The sequence below is a fragment of the Leptopilina boulardi genome, unplaced genomic scaffold (genome assembly GCF_019393585.1).
Source record: "Leptopilina boulardi isolate dan_hultmark-lab unplaced genomic scaffold, ZJU_Lbou_2.1 LbouV2_367, whole genome shotgun sequence".
NCBI lineage: Eukaryota > Metazoa > Arthropoda > Insecta > Hymenoptera > Figitidae > Leptopilina > Leptopilina boulardi.
In genome coordinates this window covers 1,974,657-1,992,623 of record NW_026137937.1, presented here as the reverse complement: position 1 = coordinate 1,992,623, position 17,967 = coordinate 1,974,657, and the positions used below count along the sequence as shown (strand labels likewise).

Below are 17,967 nucleotides of genomic sequence, written 5' to 3'. Positions count from 1 at the left end.
AAGTACTTAGTAGTTCCAATTAATTATTAATGATTAATTTTGAATATTGTCAAAATGAAATTATTCATTTGAAAAGTGTACAATTATAAAATTATAAATTCGAGAAAATTTCGAAAATAATTTAAATACGAAATCAATAAAAAGTAATAATTAATTATTTTTACCAAATAATTACAAAACTAGTTTTAAATATATTTAATTTAATCCAAACAATTGATTAAATAAATCAAAATTATTATTCTGATTATTATTGTTATTATTTTTTTTATTATTATTTTATCATTAACTATTTATTACTATTTGATATTTTTGTTTGTGAATTAATATCTCTCTCTCTCTCTCTCTCTTTTAATTCAAAAAAAAAAAAAAAGAATAACTCAAATATTAACAATTCTTTGAAATTGTCATTCATATAAGAACAAATTTAAATTATACAATGAATAAAATAATTTTTCTCAATGATTATCGAGTAAAATTTAATGACAAGAATCATGATGTAATTGTCCAGTAGATAATTCGAAAGCAAACGTGTGTGTAAATTAATTACTCGCAGTGAAATTATGCGTACACGAATTGCCTTGTTTATTTACATCGTCTGCTTTATTAAGAGTTTTGACTGTGCGCGCTCTTCCCTCGGTGAACCGTCAGTATGTACAGATAGAGTGAGAGAGTGGGAGAACATTGGAAAATCAATAGAGTCCGCACTGCGGCTAAAATTTTGTCGTCTTTGCCAATCTTCTTGATATATTTTTCTAAGGAAAAATCTATGTAAATAATAGTTTTTTAATATTTGAAAAAAAAAATTTTTATTTCTATTTCCATTATTTTGGAGCTGTTTATGAATATAATTATTGCTAAGCATGACTAAGGGCAAGGGAACTTTTTTTTGTCTTGTATACAATTGCCATGGCAATTGGTATAAACTTGTTCTGTCAGAGACAGCTGGTGTTCCCGGCTCTACCCCCAGGTACAAGTCCACCTGTCAAGCTGTGCCTTGATGGAATTTTTAATCGTACCTTTTTGTCAAACCTTAATCGACATCTTATATATATATATAGGATGGTTTTGAATTATTTTTGTGTAGATTTTTAGAAAAGAGAGTGAGAGATCATTTTTTTTTTACTGTGAGCTTCTTCTTTATAAATTGCGACCTAAACCCAGAGGCCAGATTTTTTTCCCGTTCTTTCTTTTTCATTTATATGAACAAAAAGAGGAAAAAAACACTCACGTCTCCTAATAAGAACGCTAGCAGAGAGACCATTAGATTTTGTTTGCTGAAGAGAAAGGAATATTGTTAAATATATATATATACTTTTTTAAAAAAAAATATTTTTAACTGATTCGCGAACGACATATATACCTATAGTGAACTGTATATCTGAGCTGACTAGTGCTTTAAGAAATCAATGTTGTTTACTTCCTTGATCTCTGTCACATATACATACACATACACAAATTCTTTCCACTCTCTTTAATGTGCTGACAAACATTTCAAAGATTTTAACATAAAATTTTTTTATATATTAATATTTTCTTTAGATAAATTTTCCATTTTCGAAAAAACAATTTAAAAATTTTGACTTCTTAAAATATTTTATTAATTTTGAAAATAGTGAAATAAATAATATTTATAAATCAAATTTTATAAATTTAAAGTACCGTTTTAAGGAAGGGTTACATGGGTGAAAAAATTATAAAAAAATATAATTTAAAATTTTTTTTTTTTGATTTTGATCTGGCAATGACTCTTTTATGTTTTCGGTGTCGCTGAAACCGAATCTAAAGTCAGTTTAACCCAATCACGTCAGAGTTTTGAAATAACCTAAAAAAAACCCAAAATTTGATTCAAAAATTTTGAAATCAGGAAAAATTCTTTTCTCTAAGTCTTACCATGACTACTTTATGTTTTTGGGGTCAAGTAGTCATGGTAAGACTTAGAGTCAAGAATTTTGTATGATTTCAAAATTTTGGGTTTTTTTAAGGTTATTTCAAAACCCTGACATGATGGGGTTAAACAGACTTCAGATTCGGTTTCAGCGACCCCGAAAACATAAAGTAGTCATGGTAAGACTTGGAGATATAAATTATTCATGATTTTGAAATTTCGGGGTAAAATTTTGGGTTTTTTGAGATTATTTCGAAACCCTGACGTGATGAGGTTAAACGGACTTCAGATTCGGTTTCAGCGACCCCGAAAACATAAAGTAGTCATGGTAAGACTTGGAGATATAAATTATTCATGATTTTGAAATTTCGGGGTAAAATTTTGGGTTTTTTGAGGTTATTTCGAAACTTTGACGTGATGGGGTTAAACGGACTTCAGATTCGGTTTCAGCGACCCCAAAAACATAAAGTAGTCATGGTAAGACTTGGAGATATAAATTATTCATGATTTTGAAATTTCGGGGTAAAATTTTGGGTTTTTTGAGGTTATTTCGAAACCCTGACGTGATGGGGTTAAACGGACTTCAGATTTGGTTTCAGCGACCCCGAAAACATAAAGTAGTCATGGTAAGACTTGGAGATATAAATTATTCATGATTTTGAAATTTCGGGGTAAAATTTTGGGTTTTTTGAGATTATTTCGAAACCCTGACGTGATGAGGTTAAACGGACTTCAGATTCGGTTTCAGCGACCCCGAAAACATAAAGTAGTCATGGTAAGACTTGGAGATATAAATTATTCATGATTTTGAAATTTCGGGGTAAAATTTTGGGTTTTTTGAGGTTATTTCGAAACCCTGACGTGATGGGGTTAAACGGACTTCAGATTCGGTTTCAGCGACCCCGAAAACATAAAGTAGTCATGGTAAGACTTGGAGATATAAATTATTCATGATTTTGAAATTTCGGGGTAAAATTTTGGGTTTTTTGAGATTATTTCGAAACCCTGACGTGATGGGGTTAAACGGACTTCAGATTTGGTTTCAGCGACCCCGAAAACATAAAGTAGTCATGGTAAGACTTGGAGATATAAATTATTCATGATTTTGAAATTTCGGGGTAAAATTTTGGGTTTTTTGAGATTATTTCGAAACCCTGACGTGATGAGGTTAAACGGACTTCAGATTCGGTTTCAGCGACCCCGAAAACATAAAGTAGTCATGGTAAGACTTGGAGATATAAATTATTCATGATTTTGAAATTTCGGGGTAAAATTTTGGGTTTTTTGAGGTTATTTCGAAACCCTGACGTGATGGGGTTAAACGGACTTCAGATTCGGTTTCAGCGACCCCGAAAACATAAAGTAGTCATGGTAAGACTTGGAGATATAAATTTTTCATGATTTCGAAATTTGGGGGTCAAATTTTGGGGTTTTTTTTAAAGGTTTTTTGAAAACCCTAACGTGATGGGATTAATTATAGGTACTCAAAACTCTACTTTTGAAGTCGGTAGCCACTATTTCTTAAAAATTAATGAACAGATTATTTTGAAATTTGGCACACTTCTTCTAAATAGTATTAACTATAGTGACTGAACCAAAGGTTTTTTTTCTGTTGATTACAATAGATTTTGCATTGTCCAAACAGTCCCAAAAATCGTAATTAGTGCCAAAAAAGTGCCAAAAATTCAAATTTCAATTTAAAAAAAAATTCCTTCATTCAATCACCAGCTATACTCATCTACTATTAGAAAATATTTAGTTTTTTTATTTTTGTTGAAGCAGTCATTTGATATCGTGGCTACCGCAAAATCATTTTTTTTTTAAGGAGTCTCAATAACCTGATGCCATTGTCTTAATTTTTAATAATTATTGGCATACTTTTAAAACTCGGAAAAATAAGAGATACGAATTTTTTTTATATCGACAAAGACGAAGGTTTAGGGGGTGAACAACCCCCCCCCCTCCCAAGGACCAAAAAATATATGAAAACGCATAATACTATCCAGTTGCATGTAAAGTAAAAAAATTTCCATAGAACATGGTATCTAGAGGTTTTCGGGGTCACTGATTACGAATTTGAGGTCAGATTTCCAAAATTCAAAATGGCGAATACAATATGGCGGATTAAATTTCTAAAAAATAGTTAGATTTTTACGGAACTTGGTATCAGGGGGTTTTAGGGGTCGCTGATTACGAATGTGAGGTCAGATTTGCAAAATTCAAAATGTCGAATTAAGTAAAAAAACCTACAAAGAACATTTACATGTAAAATCACACAATCACACAAAACCTTAAGCATTCACCAAATTTTTAGGTAATTCGCCAATTTTTTGGGGGATAAAAAATATTCATTAGAATTTTAAGAAACTTTTACCAAAATTTTGGATAATATTCACTATAATAATAATTTGGAAATTGTTAATTTACAGAAACAGCAAAATTTGTGGATATATTTCAATGTATTAAAAATGTGTTTCCATATGTTTTAAGCAAAAATTTTTATAAAATCAGTGTTATCGAAAAAAATTCATAAATTTTCCAAGTTTTTCAGAAAAATATCAAAAGTTAAAATTATTGATTGGTGGCAACCACTTAGTGTGACCTCGATGGGTTAAGACATTTATAATATGTGAATTGAAAATTAGTATTTATTCTATAATATTAAATAATTTATCATTAACAATAAATATAACTAAAATATTTGATTTTGTTATCCACATTTTTATAGTCAAATTTTAGCAAAATATATAAATTTTCTTTATTCAAATGTCAGAATTGGTATTTTATGTCAGAATAATGAAAAACTTTGTCTTTGCTTTAAAATAAAACCAAGTGAAATCTCCAAATTTATAGATATCGATTTCTTGGTATATTCTTTTGTGTTATTCTTAAAGAAAGTGCTTTTCTGTCATGAATAGTCTTTTTTCCCCTTATATTTTATTGAATGAATTTATTTTTCAAATAAATGGAAAGGAAGTTTAGATAAAAATTTTTCTATACGAATTAAAATTACAAAAAAAAAATTATTAAACTAGATAATATTATCTTAAATTTATCATATCTTCAAAGTACACTAAGAATGAGAATATAATAATATAAAAAATCAACAAAAGCTTTCTTAAAATTTTTGCAACTTAAAATTAATAAAAATTAAATTTCTCCCTTAAAATAAAATATTTCTTTTTATTGTATTGTCAAAAAGGCAAAAAATTTCTTTTTTAGTTTGCTTAAAAAATTGTTCAATTTTTTACATTAAATAATTTTTTTTTTAATTCTGTTGAATTTTTTCATTATTAAATTTAATTTAATTTGTTTATACCTAGATATAAATTGTAAAATTTACAAGAAAATGCTGTTACTATTGTGTATATTTTAACCGTGGCACTATTTGTAAGAATACTTATAATGAATTTTTTTGTTTGTTTGCATAGATTTTAATTTTCACCGCGGAGTTTATTCAAATTTTACAATTTATATAAAAAAAAAAATAGCCAGGAAGTCGAAGGATAAATGAGACCTAATTTCCAACAAATCGAATATAGAATTTTGAATTTCAGTCACGATTCATCTCGAATATATTGTCACGATGTGACTTTTCAAAATCTACATTAACATTCATAAATGATAAAGCTTTTTATCGTATATTTTATATGAGTTTAAAGTATTACAAAAAATTTATGTATACTTTCTAAAATAATTTATTATAATAGACTAATTTTTTAATGACATTTAAAATCAAATAGTGGACATTTTTTTTTTTTTTGAAAACAATATCAATACAAATACAATAATTATCGTTTGAAAAAAAAGTTGGCTAAATTCTTTTATACTTGAAAACTACAATAGAAACGTAATTATTGTAAAAGGCCTTTACCCTGTATATTTGTATAAATATATGCACGAAGAGCCATATAAAAAATGAATGAGATAACTCAGCAATAAAAAGAAAATTTAACAAGTCGATGAAAAAAAAAAAATAATTCATTATTTTTATTGATTATATACTGGGAAATATAAAAATCATAGACAACATCGCAAGCTTTTAAAGTGCGGATAAGAGTTTCAATAAACTCCATCGATTTAACAATAAAAGTTATACCTGGAAACCATTTTTTGTAGAATTACTTCATTTTGAAAGAAGGTCAAGTGCAACAATATTCTAAAGAATATGTAAAGTAAAGACTGATGATTAAAAATTTTTTTTTCTATTATTTACAATAGTCTATTATTATTAATTATTTAATTTATTATTTTTATTATTTATTATGAATGTTATAAATTAATTATCAAACTAATAATAATAATATTCTTGTTATAAAATAATTATAAAATATTTAAACAATAATAATTAATCTATTACTATTGTTACAAATGCATTAATTAGCTAAATAATTGTAAATGTGAATTATAAATTAATTTTCAAGATAGAAAAAGTTTCTTTTTAAAATTCATATAATGCAGAAAGCAATCGTAAATCAATCATACATATATTATATTTACATAATCATTTTACATTCTTCTTTTTTTTTTGTTTACTTCTCCCTCTTATTTTATCATATTAGGAAAATCTTTAAATATACGAAAAATTAATTAATCAAACATTACTATGTATCGAAATGTATTTTGTAATCAACTATATATTTATTTCTCGGAAATAATGATTCTTATTTTAATGTATATAAGAGGATTCTGTATACGCAATTATATAATCTTCTTTTACCTTGAATTTATTTTCCTCAAATCAAGCTGAACGTTTTCATATTTTCTCATATTTTTATATATTACAATATATTATAATGCTTCTCACGAGGAAAAAATTTTTTTATACATTATAGTTAGACTTAAGTGATCATAAACAATTTAAATACACTCTGTTTTTTTTTAATTATACATTTCTCTTGCCTTTTTATGAAACATTTACTTTTTTATTATTATAGTTTCAATTTATGTTAATGGTTCAAAAACATTTAGAATATAATAGGAATTCATAATAATTTTTCTTTGATTGAAAGTATTCTTTAGGGTCATTCCATTATATTTCACCTAAAGTCGTTACGGCCTAATTTTTAAAGAAGTTGATACTTTCAGAAATGATTTTTTATGATATTTAGGAAACGAAATAAAAAGAATTAAGTTAAAATTTTTATTATTTATCTCAAAATATGTATTTAAAGTGGACAAGGTGCGGAAAAATGTCACCTTTTTAGCATTTAGAAACTTTTTTTAAAAACATAGAAAAATTGTTAAAAGTGTAAAAAAAATTATTTTTTCTTGTTTAGAATCGATTAATTATCTATTTTTTAATGATTAAAGTAGTAAATAAATTAAAATAATATATAAAATAAGTTTTTAAAGTTGGTCTGTCAAATAACCTAATTTTGGGATTTTTATTAATTAATTACTAAAAAGTGGAGTTATTAAATAAAATAAAAACTTACCGAATGTAAAGTATTTGTGGTGAACTTTCAAATTTTCTTAGCACTTTGTACTTTTTAAATTTATAAATGTAAAAAATCTTGAGTCGAAAATTTGCACTTTGTTGACTTTTCCGATTTTTAATCGCTTGTAACTCTTTTAGTGCAAAATAAAAACTTTTGAAACCTTGTGGAATATTTAAGTTAAATCTAAATAAAAACTAACTTAAATTTTTGTGATGGATTTTGATCGAGATAAAGAGAAAATTTAATTCCAAAATTGTACGTATATTTCCAGGTTAATGTATGTAATTTTTTTAAACTTGAAGTTGGGCCACTACTTCAAAGACGAAAAATTACATACATTAACCTGGAAATATACGTACAATTTTGGAATTAAATTTTCTTCTAATCTCAATCAAAATCCATCACGAAAATTGCAGTGAGTTTTTATTTAGATTTAACTTAAATATTCCGCCAGGTTTCAAAAGTTTTTATTTTGCACCAAAAGAGTTACAAGCGATTAAAAATCGGAAAAATCAACAAAGTGCCAATTTTCGACTCAAGATTTTTTACATTTATAAATGGAAAAAGTAAAATGTGCTAAGAAAATTTGAAAGTTCACTGCAAATACTTTACATTCAGTGAGTTTTTATTTTATTTAATAATTCCACTTTTTAATAATTAATTAATAAAAATCCCAAAATTAGGTTATTTGACAGACCAACTTTGAAAACTTATTTTATATATTATTTTAATTTATTTACTACTTTAATCATTAAAAAATAGATAATTAATCGATTCTAAACAAGAAAAAATAATTTTTTTTACACTTTTAACAATTTTTCTATGTTTTTAAAAAAAGTTTCTAAATGCTAAAAAGGTGACATTTTTCCGCACCTTGTCCACTTTAAATACATATTTTGAGATAAATAATAAAAATTTAAACTTAATTCTTTTTATTTCGTTTCCTAAATATTATAAAGAATCATTTCTGAAAGTACCAAGTTTTTTAAAAATTAGGCCGCAACGACTTTAGGTGAAATATAATGGAATGACCCTTTAGATTTTTGGATTTTAATTTGAATATTTTTCGGTGGTCATTTTTTTTCATTTTTCTTCTTAGACTCATTTTAAAAATTTAATTTTGTACACGGAGAGAAGGGCTTAGTAGATCTTACTACTATCTCAGTTAGATCTACTAAACAGTATCGTTCATTTTGGACGGACTAAACATTCAGTTAAATGAACGATACTGTTTAGTAAAAAAATTTACACGATTATCGATAGAAAAAAATTTACCGACAGAAACGAAATGTAGAAATCTGATTGGTTGTCCGCAATCTGGTTAATTGTGGACAACCAATCAGATTCGTGCATTTTTATTCTGTCGGTAAATTTTTTTGTGTGACAGAACTATAGTAGTCCCCATGAAGTAGGATAAGGAGAGGTAACGCCTGTAGCCAATCGCTAGAAAACTTGACACCATATAGGGGGGACCACAGTAGTACGACTTTCTATTTTCCTACTGTTGACAGCGCTTGCGGTGGGAAATATTTGAATTATATTTTATCACGTGACCTACCGCGAAAAGAGAAACATAACCTGAATGTTTCACATGGTGTTTTTGTTGTTAAAATTCAGTCGTTTGTTTTACACATGAAGTATTTCAGTAATGTGTTAGTGTTTTGAAAAATGAAGAGTTGTTTTATAAAGCATTGCGATTCGGGTTCGAAAACCCAAATAAAAAGAGATGGTTGTGTTCGAAGTTTTTTTAAACCTTCCATGGTAAGTAGAATGAAATTGTTTATTATTTTTTTATTACTCATGATATTATTATGTAAATAATAAATAATGTTAATTATATTTCTTATTTCGATAGAAAATGTTAGCAACATGGTCAGAGGCTATTCGAAGATTTGACAAAACTATGAATGTAACTCATAAGCTTTGTGAGTTACATTTTAAAGAGTCTGACATTGACAGATACTTCGAATGTAAATTGCCTAATGGAAATGTTGACAAAATATTAAGAGATAGGCCAAAATTGAAGGAAGGTGCCATTCCCTGCGTTTATTTGGAAAATATAAATAAACTTTATCCAGAAATTGCAGTAGAAACCGTTGAAGATGATATTAACGGATTTGAAGGCATTTTAAAACATATTAAAAATTGTACACTGCCGTCTGATAATTGGTCAGTTCAAGTGACAAAAAATAATATACTTTGGATTCGTGTAATGGAAGATGAAAGTTTTTCATGTAGACGTGTAATATTGGGAAGAGATCTAGAAGTTAAAGTAAGTTTTATATCATTTTGTTACAAATATATTTTTAATGTATTTGCATAATACCTTCATATTCATTAACTTAACCTAACGTTGTAAACAGCTGACTTGCAGCCATGTTGCAGACGATAAATTTTAATTCTTCGCTTTCCCCAAAGGAGCGCTCGCGACATTAGGAAAAAAGAAAGCCTACTACTGTGGTCCGTCTATCTGAGGGCCAATGAATATACGCCGTTACCTCTCCTTATCCTACTTCATGGTAGTCCCTCTGACTACGCTGTTTAGTAGAATCTGGACTAAACGTGTTTAGTAGAATAGACTAAATCTCTTCTCTCCGTGTATTTTTTTTTAATTGTTATTTTGTAAAAAAAAAAAATTCAATGACAAAATTGAAGAAAAATAAATGAAAAATGTTATTTTAAACATGGTTTCATATCTAAAATAATATCTGAAAAAAATATTTTACATTTCCTTGATTCTGATTTAATTGGATTGAAAATTATAAACTGAAAAACTGAAAATTATAAACTGTTATTCAACATTTATTGGTTTTCATGATATTTTCCAAAAAAGTATAAAAAAAATTTTTTTTTTTTTTATAAAAATTTATAATTATAATTTGAGATGAATCCGATCTATTATTATTATATAAAATTTTAATGAATACAATTAATTTTAAAATGTTTTAATTTACAAAATTTTATTTCATCATTCACAGGAACAGCGAAAGTTTTTGGGACATACATGAATAAGTTCTAAAAATCATTACTATATGGAATTTTCATTTTATAGAAATTCATTTGATATAATTATTTTTTAACTGAATTTTTATTTTTTCGAATTTTCATTAAACCGATTTTTTAAATTACAGAATTTTTATTTAACATAATAGCTTTTTAAATGATTTTTTATTAATAATAGAATTTCATTGCATAGAATTTTCTTTAAGACCAATTTCTATTTATTCGCAATAAATAAATAAAAATTTTGCCAATTGAAAATTTGAACAAATAAAAATTCTAGAAAGTGAATTTTCGGTTATATAAAAATAATAATTCGAGAAAATCAAAATTTAGCTCAAAAATAATAATTATATCAAATGAAATTTTATAAAATAAAAATTCTAACTATTGATTTTTAGAACTTATTCATTCCAATTTTTTACTATATGAATAGTGAGAAAGATTTAATTAAAACAATCAAAACTTTTGCTATTCTAGTGAAATATTTTACTGTTCCAGGTAAATCTTCTTTTACGTGATAAATATTATTATATGAATATTAAAATTTAAGGAATGTGAAAAACTATTTACAAAATTTAAATACATTTTTTTTTTTTAATTTATTTGTCACTAGGGTGACATATAAAAAAAAATTAATGAATTATAATAGTATTTTTTTTCTGCAATTGCGTGTTGTAGAAGTAATAGAGTACGCAAAGCGTCTGGGAATCGACCCGGATGCGGAACCACACCTCTTGGACTTAGCTCGTGAAGGTCTGATGGCAGCGCTACCAAAGGGCTGGTCACCCTGTTTTCATGAAGCCTCCGGTGCCTGGTATTACTATCAAGCGTCAACGGGGAATACCACCTGGGAACATCCCCTGGACGCGGTTTACAAGGAACTCGTTGCTCAAGCGAGGGCCGGTAACCGACAAATGAGCGTCGGTACGATTGTTTAATTTCCCTTCTCTTTTTTTTCTATCTCCTAATATATATATATATATATATACAATATCATCCATTTTTCATTTTTTTTTTTTTTTTTTTTTTTGCATTCTTCACTTTTTTTCTCCTCCTAATCTCATAATTGTTTCAATTTTCGAAGAAATTCCAATATCTCACTGAATTAATTATAAATGTCCCAAGGAAATATCATTGGTTTTTCGATTTTTCGAAAATTTTCCCCATTATTTGTCTATGGAAAATTATCAATTATTCAATTCGATAAAATCATTATCAATTTTTTCATCAAATTTTAATTTTTTTTTTTCCTGACGTGTATATAGGTATCGAATTTTCCATTCTTTTCTCGATATTCCCTCTCTATTCAATTAATTTATTTGATCCTTAAATTATCGAAGAAGAGAACAAAGGATGAATCGGCTCGTGAAATGCAAAAAAAAAAAAAAAATTCCCAGAAAAATGAATTTCATGTTAGCAAAAAAAAAAAAAAAATTCGTGTCATTCGAATTGATATAATTCAAAGTCTCTTCTAATTCTTTGAAGCGCATCAATTTGTGTCCTCTACGAAGCACTTATCTATCGACGTGTATATAATCAACTATATATATATATATATATATATATATAGAACCGTCTAATTATCCGTCGAGATTTCTTGCTCAAAGCAATTGTACACGTTGTGTCATTAACAGCATGAAAAGTGTCTCATGCAAGAGTTTTGCTTTAAACTAATATAGTTATTGTTATACATAAATAACAAATTATATTTAAAAAAGAATATTAGATAACTGTTGATTATTCAAATATATATTGCCAATTTTCGTATAAAAAATGATATATATATATAATTAATGTTAAAAAATTGTAATAGAAGTTAGGAAAATGTAACTTATATAGTTACTGTAAATATTTCAGACTAAAATCTCGATATCTTGCATGTTAATTAAATGATAGTGTCAATCAATAATAAAAAATATATATATATATATCTTGTCCTTAAAACAATTTTTTACTTTTAACAAATGTATCTCTTTTCCTTCTGACAATTCGAAATTATATTATATTGGAGTGTGACATCTTTAACATATGGAAATTCCCCTTTGAGCATTTATTCCCTTTGGCTAATTAAGGAATCAACAACAAAAATAAAAGAAAAAAAAAAAAAAAAAAAAAAATGGTAGATTGTTCGTAAGAAAGGCTTTTTCGCAGACGAAGACTCAAAGACGACCGCCAAGGACCTTGAATCACAGGAAGATGCAACATTGCCCAAGGATAATATCTCCAGTAAATCAATTTTATCACAGACCAAAATTCCCATGAAGTTGGCGCCATTAAAAAGAATTAAAAGCAATGAGAAAATTGGTTCACGAAGACGTGAGTCTTCATTGGAAAAAAATCCAATTTCCAAAAGTTACGAGACAGATATTCATAGTGAATCATCAATTGTTAATGATCGTGCATCAAGGGACTATAGAAATTTAAAATTTCATGATCCCATGTTTTACGAGAGTCCAAAATTATTGGAGACAATGAGTAAAAATTTAGATTTAAAAGAAGTCCTTAAACGATCAGAATCATTGAGTCCAAGATATGAAAAAGAATGGGAACATCTTAATAGTAAATTTAATTCTGATGAGAATATCATTGATATTGATCGATTGAGTGCCAGTTCTTTAGCTAAGGTAGATAAATCAGCTGAATCTTTAGATAAAGAAAAACATCCGAGGCAAAAAGAATTGACATTGACTGGTGGAGGATCCATTTTTCTCAAAAGCAATAGAAGCCGTGACACAACACCAAGTCAAGATGGTGGGAAATTTGAAGATTTTCAACTGTCAGCTGATCTTGGGATGAGCAGTTCTTCCGGTGATCGACTTAAATCCATTTTACGAGAAAAGGCTTATGAAGATGGTAAGTTCAATTACTATTACATTAACTGAAATCTTTTTTTGTGGACTGATAATTTTTAAAAAGAAACGCATATTTTCATCAGAAAAAAATATTTTTATTTTATTTTTTAAAGTAAATAAATTTTATTTTTTTACTTTTGTTTTATTTATTACATTTGTCTTCGTTTAAATTTGTTTCAATTTTTTTGTTCTATTTCAAACAAAAAATATATTGACATTTTATGAAAAATCTCAAATTATTTTGAATTTTTCTTTTTTTTTTGACATATATAACAAAATGATAAAAATCTTTAATTTTTCTAATGATTTGCAGGCTTCGAAGTGACACACTTTTTTTTGCTAATAATTTTGGCCAAAAGCCACTAAATGCTACTTTTTTCAAAAAATAATTTAAAAATGACAAAATTCAAGAATTTTAAATTTTACCGATTTTTTTTTTATTCCTAAAAGCTCACCAAGTTAATGATTTATCTTTTGCCTTATAAACTATTGCTTTAATAATTATTTTTAACACGAATTTTCATTTTTAATTTGGCCAATTTTTTTTCGATGGAATTTTTATTTTACAAAATTTTTTCTTTTCCCAACTGTTTTTTTAAAAATAATTCTAATTTAACCGAAATTCAAACAATAATTGAATTTTTGAGTATTTTGAATTGAAAAATCTTTTAAATAATTGAAATGCCGAGATCTTGATTAATGTTATTAGAAATAATTATTTTAACAAAAAATTTGAATAAAAATTTTGAATAATAATTGAATGTCAGGAGATTTTAAATTAAAATTTTAGTAAATTAGAATTACTGAAGATTATTAACAAATTTTCAAACATTAATTGAATTTTAGAGAATTTTTAATTAAAAAATGTTTTATTTAATTGAATTTTTAAATAATTAAATAAAATTTATTGAAATTATTAATTTAGCAAAGAATTTTAGATTCAAATTTTAGAAATAATTGAATTTTGGAAGAGTTTGAGTTAAGATTTTTAGAAATAATTGAATTTTTCAAGATTATTAAATAAAATTGTTGTTTTAAAATACTAAATATTTTATATAAGCTTCCGATTCCAAGTTCTAGGATTTAAAAATTCTACTGGATGAGAATTGTAATAAATTAAAAATAGGTTAAATTAGAATTCTTTTCAAGAAACGGGTAAAGAGAAATTTTGTAAAATAAAAATTTGGTATTTTGAAAATTCCGTTGAGTAAACATTCGTTTAAAAAAAATTCTGTGTTATAAATGCAATTAATCGAAATTTAACAATAAATAGTTTTTTTTTAAATAATCAGGAGAAAAATGATGTTAATTTTATTCCTAAGAATTTTTCTTTCAATTTTTTTAGACAAGAAATATTTACACTTTAACATCAAACTTAGAAAATTAATTTTACTTTATTTTAAAGATGCTACTTTTTTCAATTTTGGGTATACTTTTAAAAAAAAATGATACTTTTTCATGTTTTTCTTACTCTCGGAAGTAACTCATTAAAATCTATATATTTAAAAATAAACCACTCAATCTCATTTACTTGATTAAATAGCCAATAATATTTCATTTAAAAATACAATTCATCAATATATATTGCTAAATAACGAATTTTCTTGATATTTGTCTTAAATTATTTTAAAATAAGAATATCTATTCTGACCCTATTTTTTCTATATCTAATTTATTCAGATGACAGACCAATGGAAGAAGAACGAAAGAGTGTTCGTTTCGATTTGGAGAAGGAGCCGGACATTAAATTTACCTACTCGGACTCGGACGAAGATTGGGAATCAGAATCAGAGGAAGAAAATGTCAAAATATCAGCAATTGCGAATATCAAGAAAGGCGCTTCAATATTTTCTCTACAAAATCAAAATTTAGATCTTCCCGATGAATCATCAAATAATCAAGGTTCAAGGGATCTTTTCTTTAATTCAACACTACCAAAATTAAGTCCCCTCGAACGTATGGATAAATTTTTGAAAAAATCAACAATTGTCGGCAAACGTTTTGTCGTTGAAAATGTCTCTGAAAACGAACATTTCAATCAAATTTCACGTGATCGACTTAATGAAATTGATGATGATTTCTCACCGAGACGATTTAGTAATGTTCGAAATATTGATATTGTCTCAAAAAGTGAAACGGACTCGAGTATTGCTTCAAAATCAAGTCTATTAGATGAAATTAGAAAAAGTAAAGAACTCATGTTAGAAAGTATGAGACTATCTGAACAAAAATTAAAAAATGACAGAGAGAAAAATGAAGACTATAATTTTTTAAAACTCAAACACAATATTATTATTGAATCCACAAAAGATTCTTCCTCAAATGATGAAACGAAAAATTTAGTTAAACAAAATTTAACCAAAGAACACGATGAATCAATTGGCGAGCTTAAAATTGAATATCAAGAAAAATTAGAAAATTGTAAAAAAGAATTAGAGGAGAATTTCCATCGACAGAGGCATGAGTTTGAGAGAAATCTTGAGGAAAAATTGGAGAAACTCCGTCGTGAAATGGAGGTGAAAGAAGAGCAAGAAATTCAGAAATTAGTCAATAAAATGGATGAGACGCGTAATGAAAATCTCAAGAAGGTGAAAAATGAATTAGAAGTTTGTTATGAGAAGGAGAGACAGGAGATTTTGACAAATTTAAAAATTGAGCTCGATCAACGAAAACACGAGCTTCTTGAACTTAGAAATCAAGAAATGGAAAAACTTGAAAATGATCACGAAAAATATTTGGACGATGAGAAAAATGCAAAAATTAAAGAGCAAAAAATTACCAAACAACACACTGAGAAATTGGATACATTGAAAAAGGATTTCGATAAAGAATTTGATGATTTAAAGACTGAACTTCGATTACAGCAGAGGGAAAAAATTACCAAGATCAATGAAGATCACGAGAAGTGCCTTGCTGAGATATTGAGAGATTTTAGAACAGATGTAAGTTTTTACATTTTTACCGTGTCAATTTTTATTATTATTATTATTATTATTATTATTCTAATAACATTTTCACTAATTTACATATATTATTTTTTTTTTTCATTTCCAAAACCAGAAATAAGAAACATGAATTTTTGTTTAGGAAGAACTCGCGCGGAAATTGTATAAGCAGAGGTTGGAGGAAATTCGTGGGGATTTTTCGAGAGACATAGAAAATGAGGTGAAGAGACAAAGTGATCGAAAGTCATCTTCGCCACAGGACAATGTTGATTACGAGAAATTGCGCTGTGAAAAAAGACTAATTGAAGATAAATATAATACTCTTAAGGAAAAATATCTTAAATTAAAAAAAGAAGTTCGTCTTGCTGTCGAGAGGAGAACTAAACGCAAAGAGGGAAATGCAACAGCTTCCGAAACTGATAAGTCAACTTCAGCCAGGACCAGAACTGATAAACCCGAATCCTCTGATCAAAAGTAAGTTTTTTCCTCTTTTTCTCATTTCTAGAATTTTTAAACTAATTTGCTTTTTCCAATTTTGTTTTTAAATTTATTTCTTATTGTGTTTTTTTTTCAATTTTTTTCACAAAACAAAAAAATTATTAATTACAAAAATTTATTACTACCATTTGTCAATACTTTTTTTTTCTTCAGCATGCAATTGTTTCTATTTTCAATCACTTTTTTTTATTATTGTACAACTTGGAATATTTCACAAGGTTTAATTTAGATTTTTCAAAAACTATGTTTGTTCGGCACTTTTTTTCTCGCACCATCATTTTTTCGTCAATTTTCCAACGTTTTCACGGTCAAATCTGCGAAAAATTCATTATTTATATACATATATATATATAAACATTTGTCGAATTATAAAGTTTTAATAAATTTTGGGAAGATATTTAAACAATAAATTTTCTATCGTATAACAATTTTTTTGTTAGAAATTTAAAAAAAAATAAGCAAAACTCTTTTTATTAATTAACATCTCATAATTAATGAATTGCTTAAAAATTAAGTTATATAAATAAAAATATAATAAAATATAATAAAAATAAATATTCTTCCCTTAATCAAGGAAAAATTATTTTAGATTATTCAAATATTATATTTTTCTATAAAATAAAAAAGGGCTGCATGAATATTCTTTCTAATTCATTAATCTGAATTTTCAATATATATATTGGAAATTGTGATTTGGAATTTTTATTAACTCAAATTTTATAAGAAAGAATTTTCATTAAGATGAATTATCATTCAACTGAATTGTTATTCAACAAAATTTTCACTTTATTGAATTTGTATTTAGAAAAATTTTCATTAAACTTAAAAAAAATGCAAAAAAAATTTATTCATTTATATTCTATTTAAAAATTTTGTTTATTTTATTATTTATATCTACTTAATTGAATCATTGTTTATTAAAATTTTTAAATATAAAAATCGCCAAATTTTCTTTTGGTCGTCATTTTTTGTCTAACCTAATTTTAATATTCATCCTAAAATGTTGATATTTTCTGTCAAATGAAAATTTGGTAATTATTTATTTACATGTACAAAAATTGAAGATTTTATAAATTAAAATTTTGGATAATAATTAATTATTGATTAAAATATAAATTCTACCATTTGTAAATTCAATTAAGTATAGGAATTATATGTTTTATAAAAATTCTACCAAATAAAAATGCAGTTGAATATTCTTTCAAATGGAATTTTGTTAAATAAAAAAATCGGACATTTAATTTTCTTTAATTTTTATTTAACCGAATTAGCAATCATTTTTTATTCTATTTGAATAAAAATTTAGTTTTAACGGAAAGTTCAATTTTATAAAATTTAACTAA

The 17,967-nt window shown here is 26.0% G+C and overlaps 2 protein-coding genes across 6 annotated transcripts in view; both read left to right on the top strand.

The window, feature by feature from the left end:
* The window catches only part of LOC127287030 (trichohyalin), a 34,403-nt gene that overhangs the window by 12,359 nt on the left and 4,077 nt on the right, over nucleotides 1-17,967 (top strand). For 4 of the 5 annotated variants that reach the window (XM_051313732.1, XM_051313731.1, XM_051313729.1 and 1 more), the window contains exons 2-5: nucleotides 11,008-11,253; nucleotides 12,481-13,182; nucleotides 14,862-16,123; nucleotides 16,269-16,600. In XM_051313732.1, coding sequence (XP_051169689.1) covers nucleotides 11,088-11,253; nucleotides 12,481-13,182; nucleotides 14,862-16,123; nucleotides 16,269-16,600 — 2,462 coding nt within the window. In that variant the 5' untranslated portion in view covers nucleotides 11,008-11,087. The remainder of the gene's footprint in view (nucleotides 1-11,007; nucleotides 11,254-12,480; nucleotides 13,183-14,861; nucleotides 16,124-16,268; nucleotides 16,601-17,967) is intronic. The other variant, XM_051313733.1, reaches the window with a different exon arrangement.
* LOC127287050 (uncharacterized) lies at nucleotides 8,712-9,842 on the top strand. The gene is made up of 3 exons (XM_051313768.1): nucleotides 8,712-9,087; nucleotides 9,182-9,598; nucleotides 9,690-9,842. The coding sequence occupies exons 1-3, from the start codon at nucleotides 8,995-8,997 to the stop codon at nucleotides 9,723-9,725; spliced, it is 546 nt and encodes a 181-aa protein (XP_051169725.1). The 5' UTR covers nucleotides 8,712-8,994; the 3' UTR covers nucleotides 9,726-9,842.

Coding starts and splice junctions, on each gene's coding strand:
- LOC127287050 (XM_051313768.1), top strand. CDS start 8,995: ATGAAGAGTTGTTTTATAAAGCATTGCGATTCGGGTTCGAAAACCCAA. Junction 9,088..9,181: donor GTTTTTTTAAACCTTCCATG/GTAAGTAGAATG, acceptor TTATTTCGATAG/AAAATGTTAGCAACATGGTC. Junction 9,599..9,689: donor GAAGAGATCTAGAAGTTAAA/GTAAGTTTTATA, acceptor CGTTGTAAACAG/CTGACTTGCAGCCATGTTGC.